Raw genomic sequence first — 12,602 nt, forward strand, 5'->3', positions numbered from 1 at the left:
GCCACGTATGCGGGAGCATGAATGGGCACACGCGGGGAAGCAGGCAAGTCTCGTCCTTAGATGAAAGAGGAGATGGCGCGCGCATTCATGAGACGCTCCAACTGAGCAATGCACGATCATACCGCTATCCGTTATGCTAGTGCAGTTACTGCGTGGTCCGACCCGTCACTTCTCATAACGGCCCTCCATCCATGTTGTGAACTGGGCCTGTACCGTCGTACGCCTTATAGGCGATTAAACACGGCAGACAAGATTCTTCCTGGGCCAGCCCAAATCAACGGCAACTGAGATAAAAATTGCAATCATCAATTTACAAGAGTGATTCTGCATTTCTACCATATGAGATATATACCCTTTGCATTGCCACCAACAATTGTACCGCCAAAGAAACGAGAACAAATGTTTATTCATAACAAATCATAACTATGTTGCTGGAGAAACAAGAACGAAAAATGCTGCGAAAAACGGCAACATGTTCTACTACTCCGGCTGCGCTACAAAGAATCTCACAATTAAATACAGGCCCCGATCAAGAGTTCTGTCTATTTCGAGCCGTCTAGTCAAACAACAAGGTGAAAAAAAGGAGCAACAAGGCGGGAAAAAAAGGAACAGCAGACGGTATATTTCGAAAAATTGGCAATACAACAACACTTCTCTTCTCTTTCTACGGAGCCTCGGGGCGCCATCTCTTTCAGCAAAGTCTAGCGACTCGGTCTGGCGGGCTTGTCCCAAGGCTTGGATTTGTAGGAATTCTGTTTCGTCTTACGCGCTGACACGTAGTTGGCCTCCGCCTGGAAGGGGTTCATGCCGTCATCGTCGTCGTCTTCCCTCGCTTTCCTGACCTTCTTTGCCTTTCCACGGTCGTACTCCTCATCCCTGGAAAGCAAATAACCAAATGGATAGTAAGTTCAGGTCACTTGAAGCAGTTGCAACCCGGCCAGAAATAACCAGGGTTCAGAATCAGTTAAGAGACTGAACCCAGGCGCGAAATAACTCACCACTCATCCAGCACATAACCAATGCTCTTCTTCCCTGAACTTTTGTACTCTCTAGTCTCACTGCTTGGCACGGCAACATCATCCCAGCATGGAACTGCATACCAAGGAAGGAACATATTTACAGATTAAAACTGCAAGAAAAGCAAGAGTATTTGTAACACATAGTGAGTGTGTATCTGCAAAGAGAAATGCTCACCAGTAACTTCAGCCCTCAAGTCCTCTGTGCGAATAACGACTTGTTGGGAGGCGGCTCCCCTCTTTGCATCTACGTTGTTTCTTGAATGTGCTTGATCTGTAGAAGAGATTGAACCCAACTTTGGAGGCTCCGCGCTAGCAGAAGTTCCACTCTTTCTGTTCCTGGTGTTCATGTTATCATCACCGGCACCAGCACTACTTGCTCCAACAGCCTGCTGCCTGTCTTTGAGCGCTTGGGTGTTGTTTTCAGAACTTACACTGGCATGGGAATATTTCCGTTTACGAGATGTAGATTCTGCTGTTTTGGGCGGCACAGTTGCTGATGTTGATGTTTGCTGCTCACTGCTGTTGTCACCAGAACAATCAACACTGGCCGTGTCCTTAACACGCTTTTTGGTTTTCTTATGCTTCTTCTTTTGTTGCTTAAGTGATAATTGTCTTGGCCGAAGCCACAACTTCATTACTGGATATCTCACAAGTTTCTTTGACTTCGAGTCCACCCTTTTAGTCATTCTGCCATTACATGAATCGCCTGGAACCACCTTCGTGGAAACTTGCGAGGAGATCTGTTTTCCAACATCAACTTGTTCAAGTCCTGGTAGTATGGTTTTCTCCTTCTGCATAAATGTACAAGCAGAACATATTACAACTGTCGACTCACATTAAGCAAAATGATGAAGCTTAGATTTTATTTGTGCGCAAGGGAGAAGCATAGTCACGATTTTACTGGTTCAAATGGGTAACGAGTAAACACTTCTCTAACAAGGGAGAGAACAGGGTGGCTGTTGGCCATTAGCATACCTTGCTCGTCGTCAAAGCCTTCACTATGTGGTCATCTTGCTTGAGAGATCCTGTTAAGTCCTTCATTTTCTCACTGGAAACTGGACCTCCACCGCTAGTGCTAGGGATGACACCATTTGAAACAACAGCATCCTACCAAGTTGCATAAGACAAGGTAAGTAATGAAGTGCTGGAAATGGAGACAAAAACTAGCAGTGACCATCAAAAGGATACCTTAGTTTGGAAAGTTTGCACGGTAAACCCGGTAATCGTGCCAACCAAGTTCGAGCTTGGCTTGGAACATGTTTGAGAGCAAGAAGTTAGTTTATCTGTCTCTGACAGTCCAGCGGGACCACTGACCATAGATGAGGCAATAGAAGTATTATTTCCCAGCTTGGCAAATGCACCACCAGCCTTTGGTCCCTGCAATGACATCTTAGCCATTGTCTGATTGCTGCTCGCCGGTTGACCTGATGAAGATGTCTCTTTATGACTACTTGAAGCAACTTGCTTTGATTTAGTTGACAATGTAGCACCATCATTTTGAGATCCAAGGGCTTTCTGTGCGGCAGGCAGGACACTGTTTTGAGGGGCTGCAGCAATTTCAGCTTTGCCATCATTTGTTGAACAATGGTCTACTAAAGTCATACTGCTAACGCCGGAATGGGCATTGCTAGTACTCTGCAACTTCTTATTTGCATAAGGAGATGTCAGACCACTCGATTTTGCTTCCATTACACCACTTCCGATTACACCATTGATAGATGAAATCTTCCCAGGGATCATTTTGTTTACAGGCAGATTAGGAGTGCGGTTGTCTTTGCGCCCCATTGTGTTCCCAATTCTGTCACGTACATAAAATAACATATAGGCTTTCTGTTTCAGTACGTCTGCCTCGCGAACTTGGCGTACCTGAAATTGATGGCCTTAGGAATCAGTACGGCAAAAATAAAAGCTGCAAAAATAACCAAAGGCGAGAACTGGAATTCAACAGGCAATATGGCTCAGGATTTGGTTTTGCTTCCTTTCTAGTCATAAACAGAACCCAAACCATACTTCTTATATTTGAAATCTAGCTAAAGGATTCTCCCCGAACAAGATGAGTACAATGTACAGTAGTAACTTATCAAATGCTATATTCAGCATATACTAAAACAGGATAATACATCACTGATTAGAACAAGTAAAAAGGTCGATGCATTGTGATTTGTGACCACCGAGCTCTGAACGCTGTAAAATTAAGGATGCCATAACATTATAAAAATAAGATATGTTGTATCTACACTCTACCATGTGATACAATGCAAGCTATTGAAAAGACAAGGTAACACTGGTAGCAAAGGTCTTCAACAAATCGATGAGGCGGCAAGGCTCTGCTATGATGATTTACTTAAAAGGAAAAAACAATAGTTTCGGAATAATATTTCCATCAATGGTACAGACCTGATTATCGTCAAGATTGTGCCACATCCCACTGGAAGTCCGAACAAAGCAATAATAATGACCAGATTGAGTGCTCCAACCAGCATGAACCAAGACACCATAAAGACTGTATTTGTAATCTGTGCCCTACACATGATCATAGCAAAATACTGAATATAAGCTAATTCAGGGAAAATCAAGGTAAATTTCAAAGGTTCAGAACTAATAACTCACTTTAGAATCACTCATAAATGGTTTCAAGTCTAGAACAGGTTGAAAATCCACTTTTTTGTCAATCTTTTCACGGGGACGGAAAGGGCTAAAGCGCTTCAGATGAACTGTCAAAACATTTGGAGCCGTATCAATTGTAAACCTTTTCTTTGCTACAACTTTCTGCCTGCAGCGCTCGCACTGATACTGCTTTTGACCACCATCGAGTAGTTCATCCTCGGTAAAATTTTGAAGTGCTCTCACCAAAGTTGTGGCCTTGCCAATATCAAGACTAAGATCCAAGAAAGGATCAAATGTGTTGGAACAATGCGAGCACCTTGTGCATTTCACCTGGAACAAATATATGCAGCAAAGCAGTGATGACAACAGAAATGGGTTTTCCCAAGAAATTGCTAGTACAAAAGTAAGAATGCACATGATGTACCTGACTTCTTAGGCGGCCACCAAATATTCTGTGAACTAAGCTCTTCTCATAAGCACTTGCAGACTCGCTCGGTACTCCAGAAGGTAAACAGCATTTATGCATGGATTCAAGCAAGTTAACCATTAACTCATGAGCATCCTCCTGCCTTGAATTACGGAAGCTACGAGAAATGCCTATTTGCGGTCAAAGATTTACATTTTGACGCTCGATAAAGAATAGACAGGAGAATTTCAAGTTAAAACTAAAAGAGGAAATCAATTAGGCTACAGCATATGGAAGGATACAGCGCAAGTTCTTGACAATTTGTGATGGTGTCACTATTTTTCCAGTTGACTGTAGCGCGGTCTTAACATGGTTCTGAAGAGCACACAATGCACAGAATCCAGCAGTACGACCTAAAAATGGTGGGAAAAAAGGAATTAGTAACGGCTGTATGAGAAATGCCTCGCAGGGGCAAAAAGCTGAAAACAGGGAGTATTATAACATACATATAGTGATTAACAAACTACTTTGTAGGTAGGGTATGAAATTACTGTTAGCTACAACAGAAGAATAGAAGAAATGCAGAATAGCTAGTGGCAGGGGTTTAGTTGATTCACAGATCAGCAAATGTTGTATTACTAATGGAAGTTTGAAGTTTCAACTATCGAGGCACAGTTACGTGAATTCTGTGTGCTATCTAATTGGGTAACAATGAGTCCATAAATGGAGAGGCTTCCATTTTCAGTTATTAATGTAAAGCAGCCCTGGTGACAAAAATGCCATTTGGGGTGGGTTTTGGAGTGCCGAGTTGGCAGTATCAGCTTCTTTCAGTACATGGATAAAACCGTTAAAAATGTGTGCCATTATTATCCCACATTCCCACTGGCTAACTACACCTCCCTTATTATAGAAAAACGATGTCTACAGTAACCTTGAAGCCACTCCTAGCAGACATATCATACAAGTGAATGCATCCTTGTCAACAATTTGGCAGTTGCCCAAATTCGTCCCTAGGTAAAAATTGCACAAAGCTAATCCTACTGGTGGCAGCTGCTGCACATGGACATCCATTCCCTAGTTAACTTGACAGAAACACGGTCCACTTTATTCTCATTTCTTGCCACTCAATATGATTTTGATCAGACACGCAACATTTTAGAATTTCCATGGGCCATTTGAGCAACCCTCAAGTTCTGTGACCTAGATTTACCACCTCACAAGACGTTGCATATGTAGTGCAATTTACTCCCTCGTTGAAAATATAAGGCAAGTTTTGGTATAGCACAGGGATTAAGGAAGTCATGCACCAGAAGGATACAAGAGTGAAATGACCAGGATATCCATGGTGTTAGTGTATTCAAAATAAGGTAATCATAGATCAGAGTGATAGATTAATCTGGTTGTTTATAAATTATAATAAAGGTTTAAAAGAGGGTGAAATTAGATAAGCGCAAATGAAAGGAATGTCATCAAATGTAATTGTAGCTTTACATCTTTCAAACAGACAATGCTGATTGTAGCTTCACATCTTTCAAATAGAGGGAGTACTCTACTATTCATGATACAGTGCAAACCACATCCCCAACATCGAAATGGAAGCATCGTACTTGATAAAGTACCAAGTTTACATAAAGATAATAGGTGATAATTGAACACAGAAGGCAAGAAGACAAGAATAATTCTGAATCGCGGTTATTCGATGCAGTGATAAGATTGTATTAACAACTGACTTGGTACCTGTTCCATCAGGTGTGACTCAAAGCATCAGTAGGGATAACCAATTCATATATATCAGCCAACCGTTCTCATCCACATAATCCTCTAACAAAATAGAATGACAAACTTTTACACGACTTCTCCAGTGGATGATAAACGGTTGACTGATCAAACTTTGAGATGCGATTGCACATGTTCGATTCGAACGTGATTCAAGCTGGAGCAGTTGGTGAAAACTTGCCAATGGCGTGTACGTAATACCCTTGAGGCTTGAGAATGCAAGTATGGTTGTCTTTGGGAGTGATGATACTCGTATTCAAGCAGTGGCATGGGCATTGATACAGCATAGAACCCAGCCGTATACCTTTTACAAGGATTATACTACTTTAGAATGTGCAATAATATGCAGATCAAATACTGCTAGCTTGGAAATCCACAAGCCTGATGCAACACTGTCAAATCACTTATCGTGTCGCTAAGCCAGTGGACAGTTGCAAGTTCCAACAGCACTTACATGAAGACTTGTGCCTTCCACTCTGCAAGTAGGCTGCGAACGGCTCCGTGTACGTCAAGCATTGCAGAACCGAGTTGAGGTAGCAAGTGTTCCCAAGATTTTGCAGACCAGCACCCTGCAAAATGCAGTCCAATTTCAGCGCTCAAAAGGGCATCACAAGTTGAATGTCATTACCCACCATACAAAAACCCCAAGAAATGGCAATTCTGTGAAGCAAATTCTGCGCATCTTTTACTAACTACTCCGTACGAGCCTGAAATCACAGTGTTATGTTATAAACCCGAATTGACAACTCCGGCGTCCAAACACCATACATAGCAGCTCTATCGCCCCAAAATCACACAGCTTTAAGAGCACAAACCCCCGAATCAGAGCTGCAAATTTGCGTTACTCACAATTCTCCCGAGGTAGATCCTGGCAACGGTGAGCTCCGGATCCAAGCCCAGAGCCTCGGCCTTCTCCGGCCTCCGCGCCTCCGCCTCGCCCCTGGCCGCTCCCACCGCCGCCGAGGACGCACCGCCCGCGGCGTCCGGGTTGAGGGTCTCCATCTGGAACCCGCCTCCCCCGACGGCCGCCGCGGAGTGCGGCCTCCGGGCGAGGTGGAACTCTATCCTCCTGTGCAGGACGCCCTCCGGCACCAGCGCCGCCGCCGCGGACACCTCCGCCATCCCCACTAGGGTTTCGACGTCGCGCCGGAGCGGCAGCCGAGCAGCAGCGCTGTGGGATCCGGAGGGAGAAGGATCGCGGCTCCTCCGATTTCTCGAGGTATTCTTGCGGATTGAAATCCGGGGCTTCGATCGATAGGTGGGCGGGCGGAAATTGGTGTGGTGCTCTGTGTTCTTCCTTTTTTTTTTTGGTTTTTTCTTGTCCAGCCGCCGTTCTTGCCGCGGGGACGGAAGAGAGGGAGTGAGGGAGGTGCGAGGCGGGGCTATAAACCCTATACCCCTGGCGAATGGACGGCTGGGATTGGTGGGATGGGGGCCGAGCGGGTGGTCTGGAGTGTTGGATCCTGGTGCACGTGCTTTGCTCGGCCGGTGGGGCTAGAGGAAGAGAAGGAGGAGGAGAGCTGCTGCTAGAAAGGTGGCTACATGGGCTTTGGAAGCTTCTCACACAACCGTGTGAGCTTTTTAGCTTTGAGCTCTTCGGCCTTTTCGTGGTGGAGACATTATACTCCCTCCGTTCCATAATACAAGAACATTTTTTACATTAAGTGTCAAAAATATTCTTATATTATGGGACGGAGGGAGTATATGGTACCAAAATAGATTTGTTATCACTAAAAAAACAGATTTTGTTACCCTAAAAAGAAGATCTTGTTCATTCGCCGACTGCATTGATCAAGCGGTTACTTGTTTGACTAATTGGAGCTCCTTTCATTTAAATGACTTACATGGGAATTTCATAATGATTAGAAACTTTTCCGTTCGTCGGTGCCTCTTTGGTTTGTACCCCAGAAGAAGAAAAAACTCGTTATGGTACTTCATGTGTATACAGGACCTTTATAAAACACAAGGTCCAAGTGTGTACAACCCACATGTTATGCCAGTAAAGCCAATATCAATGCAAAAGTCCTCTTCTCTTTCTTTTTTGCCTCATTAGTTTTGAGTAGATGTATGGATAACATTTTTCTAAATATACACATGCTTTAAAGAGCTTAGTATTGTGCGTTTTAGGTGGCCAATCTTATTTATTCGGTTGAATCGTGAAATATAGTGAACTTTGATGTCGTAGTGAAAATATCCTTGTGCAGATTGAAGAGCATGAGCGAGGGATAATTACAACCTGGATGTGTTGCATCTGTGTTAGTCGGACAATAGAGCGGGATGGAGAGAGACTCCTTACTCATAGACATATAGTACTCCCATGTCCTTCGTCCCATCTAGAAGACACTTGTTGGGGATATAGCTACTAGGTATGACCCGCCCAGGAGGGGTCGGGTTATACCTATGGCGATTCATAATATAAATCCCAAGACGACACTGGAAGATGGCGGTTCAGTTAAGGGCCCAAGGCCCAAAGGCGGCTTAAGGCACGTAGGGATAAACCGTCGTATGTGTATGACTTGTATTGTAAGGCAGGAATAGATAGTCACCGAGCCGGACACTGTTTATGAGCCGGCCGGGACTCTATGAGCCGATGGGCGTCGACCTCTGTATATAAAGGGACGACCCGACGGCGGTTTAGGACAAGTAACATCATATCGAGAACTAGGTCAAGCGGATTCACTCCCTGGTAATCGAGAGATAAGCAATCCCACCTCAAACTGGATTAGGCCTTTACCTTCACCGCAAGGGGCCGAACCAGTATAAACTCCTGTGTCCTTTGTCCTGTTTTAACCCCTTTAAGCTTCCTAGTTGCGATGGCTCCACGACTAAGTCCTTTTGCTAGGACATCTGCCATGACCTTTCCACGACAGTTGGCGCCCACCATGGGGCCAGCGCACGATGTATTTGAGTTCTTGCAGGGCAGCTTGGAATGGCTCAAGGGATACGTTATGGGCCGGATGACCAAGAGTCGTTGCGGCTGAAAGGATCGATATAGTTGACTAGAGGGGGGGTGAATAGGCAACTAACAATTTTTAGCTTTTCTTTACCAAATTAAAGTTTGCATCAAAGTAGGTTGTCTAAATATGCAACTAGGTGAACAACCTATATGATGCAACAACAATAAGTGCACAAGCAAGCAGGGGATACAACACAAAAAGCTAGCACAAGTAAAGGCACGAGATAACCAAGAGTGGAGACGATGGAGACGAGGATGTGTTACCAAAATTCCTTCCTTTTGAGAGGAAGTACGTCTCCGTTAGAGCGGTGTGGAGGGACAATGCTCCCCAAGAAGCCACTAGGGCCACCGTATTCTCCTCACGCCCTCACATAATGCGAGATGTCGTGATTCCACTATTGGTGCCCTTGAAGGCGGCGACCGAACCTTTACAAACAAGGTTGGCGCTATCTCCACAACTTAATTGGAGGCTCCCAGCGACACCATGAAGCTTCACCACAATGGACTATGGCTCCGAGGTGACCTCAACCGTCTAGGGTGCTCAAACACCCAAGAGTAACAAGATCCGCTGGGGATTAGTGGGGGAATCAAATTTCTCTTGGTGGAAGTGTAGATCGGGGCCTTCTCAACCTATCCCAAGCAAATCAACAAGTTTGATTGGCTAGGGAGAGAGATCGGGCAAAAATGAAGCTTGGAGCAACAATGGAGCTTTTGGGGGAGAGGTAGGTCAACTTTGGGGAAGAAGACCCCTTTATATAGTGGGGGGAACAATCCAACCGTTACCCCACCAAGCAGCCCCGCAGAGAGCGGTACTACCGCTTGGGTGGGCGGTACTACCGCTGAGCCAGCGGTACTACCGTGCCACCTAGCGGTACTGCCGCACACATGAGGGGAGAAAGGTCCTGGACCCAGAGCGGTACTACCATGGTGGTAAAGGCGGTACTACCGCTCAAGAGCGGTACTACCGCCACAACTGCCGCAGCTAGTGCCACAGAACCCGACACGAGAAAACGAGGCCTCGAGTCGAGGCGGTAGTAGCCCGGAGCCACAGCGGTACTACGGTGGAAGATAGCAAGCGGTACTACTATTGAAGGAGCGGTACTACCGCTTGTTGTGCTTCGGTGGTACTACCGTTGTGGCCCACGGTACTACCGCTGGGACTAGACAGGGCAAGCCAGGAAGGGAAGGAAAACTCCATTGAAGCGGGAAGGATCAGCGGGTGCGATAAGGATGTGTACGTGTTGATTCCACCCTAGCCTTACCAAAGCTGATCCCCTCTTTATAGTATGGTGACTCCTACGAAACTAGTCCACCAACAGAGAAACGAAGGAGATGCACCGTCTTGAATAAAACACCGAGGGGAGGGAATCGTCTCGTGCCAAAGGATGAATCTCTGAAAATCTCAACGCACACGATTAGTCCGCAAAAGCATTGTCATCAATCACCAAAACACCTTGGGGATAAATATGTCCTTACAATCTCCCCCTTTTTGGTGGATTGATGACAATACGGGATTTGCATAAACGGGAAAAGACATAGGGCATGCGCAATCCCCACAACTCTAAAATGTAGATGGGCTCCCCCTAGATGTGTGCTATCTAGATAAGTGCTTTGGACTGCACGGCACACATACTAGGATCAACGCTCCCCCTACATTTTATAGACCAACAACCTAAGCAGGATATATGAGAGCAAAGTATATAACAGGGTAAGCATGCAACTCATAAGATACCGAAGGACTAGATAGACATAGATAAGGATAATATAAAGATAGGGTAGCATATGTCTCACACCATATGTCTGGAACTTAGGTCTCACTGGCACAAAACCAAGCAAAGCAAACGGCGGGAAAACACACCACAAACAAGACACACTCGCAAAACAGACAGACAACGACAACAACGACACAAATACCTAAACTCTCTCCCCCTTTGGCATCGAGACACCAAAAAGAGAAAGAGTGTTGCTGAAAGCACAAGTGCTCCCTAGGTGGTTTTGGTAATTAATGTCAACATATCTCTTGTTGGACTAACACTTTTATCTAGTATGTTTCAGATAAGTTCAACAATGGAGTGGCATGGACTAAAGGATGTGGGAACTCCTTCAAGATGCTAAGGACAAAGGATTGGCTCAAGCTTCAAGCTCAAGACTCTTCATTTTACATTTTAGTGATCCAAGATCACATTGAGTCTATAGGAAAAGCCAATACTATCAAGGAGGGATGAGGTGTTGCTTAATGAGCCTCTTGCTTCAAAGTGCTTAGTGATATGCTCCAAATACCCTCAACTACTTTCCCACTTCCACACATATGTCCTAAACCTAAAGTCAAACTCGGCCCCACTGATTCTTTCTATCCGGCGCCACTGAGTTTGGATGTCTTAGCCACTGCCACAAACCATAGGCAAATCGGTCTCACCGATAGGGATCTCGGTTTCACCGAGATGGGATTGTAATCTCTCTGTGTATGTCCATTATCAAAATCGGTCTCACCGAGTTTGAGCAATCGGTACTACCGAGATTACAATGCAAACTTCCTGGTTGACTCATTACCAAAATAGGTCCCACCGAGTTTGATAATCGGTCCAACCGAGTTTGCCTGACCAACTCTCTGGTTAGCTAATTACCAAAATCGGTCTCACCGAGTTTGTGTAATCGGTCTCACCGAGATTACGTTATGCCCTAACCCTAACCGAATCGGTCCTACTGAGTTGCATTTCGGTCCCACCGAAAACCCTAACGGTCACATTATTTGCTAAATCGGTCTGACTGAGTTTAACGATTCGGTCCCACCGAGTTTGGTAGATTGTGTGTAACAGTTAGATTTTGTGTGGAGGCTATTGAAGGAAATATACCCTAGAGGCAATAATAAAGTTATTATTTATTTCCTTATATCATGATAAATGTTTATTATTCATGCTAGAATTGTATTAACCGGAAACATAATACATGTGTGAATACATAGACAAACAGAGTGTCACTAGTATGCCTCTACTTGACTAGCTCGTTAATCAAAGATGGTTATGTTTCCTAACCATGGACAAAGAGTTGTTATTTGATTAACGGGATCACATCATTAGGAGAATGATGTGATTGACTTGACCCATTCCGTTAGCTTAGCACTTGATCGTTTAAGTATTTTGCTATTGCTTTCTTCATGACTTATACATGTTCCTGTAACTATGAGATTATGCAACTCCCGTTTATCAGAGGAACACTTTGGGTGCTACCAAACGTCACAACGTAACTGGGTGATTATAAAGGAGTACTACAGGTGTCTCCAAAGGTACATGTTGGGTTGGCGTATTTCGAGATTAGGTTTTGTCACTCCGATTGTCGGAGAGGTATCTCTGGGCCCTCTCGGTAATACACATCACTTAAGCCTTGCAAGCATTACAACTAATGAGTTAGTTGTGAGATGATGTATTACGGAACGAGTAAAGAGACTTGTCGGTAACGAGATTAAACTAGGTATTGAGATACCGACGATCGAATCTCGGGCAAGTAACATACCGATGACAAAGGGAACAACGTATGTTGTTATGCGGTCTGACCGATAAAGATCTTCATAGAATATGTGGGAGCCAATATGAGCATCCAGGTTCCGCTATTGGTTATTGATCGGAAACGTGTTTCAGTCATGTCTACATTGTTCTCGAACCCGTAGGGTCCGCACGCTTAAGGTTTCGATGACAGTTATATTATGAGTTTACATGTTTTGATGTACCGAAGGAGTTCGGAGTCCCAGATGAGATCGGGGACATGACGAGGAGTCTCGAAATGGTCGAGACGTAAAGATTCATATATTGGATGATATGGTTAGGCCAAGGGGTCAAGCCCA

General features: G+C 44.7%; 1 protein-coding gene across 1 annotated transcript; it reads right to left on the minus strand.

Moving 5' to 3' along the window:
* Positions 1–373: 373 nt before the first annotated feature.
* On the minus strand, positions 374–7,167 carry LOC123161086 (ubiquitin carboxyl-terminal hydrolase 23). Its single transcript, XM_044578937.1, has 11 exons — positions 6,658–7,167; positions 6,263–6,377; positions 4,335–4,445; positions 4,051–4,223; positions 3,630–3,956; positions 3,417–3,542; positions 2,208–2,885; positions 1,995–2,126; positions 1,195–1,810; positions 999–1,092; positions 374–876 (listed from the first exon to the last, which is right to left on the minus strand). Exons 1-11 carry the CDS (start codon positions 6,928–6,930, stop codon positions 702–704), a joined length of 2,820 nt encoding a protein of 939 aa, XP_044434872.1. The 5' UTR covers positions 6,931–7,167; the 3' UTR covers positions 374–701.
* Positions 7,168–12,602: the final 5,435 nt, after the last annotated feature.

Source organism: Triticum aestivum, chromosome 7B (assembly GCF_018294505.1).
Source record: "Triticum aestivum cultivar Chinese Spring chromosome 7B, IWGSC CS RefSeq v2.1, whole genome shotgun sequence".
Lineage (NCBI taxonomy): Eukaryota > Viridiplantae > Streptophyta > Magnoliopsida > Poales > Poaceae > Triticum > Triticum aestivum.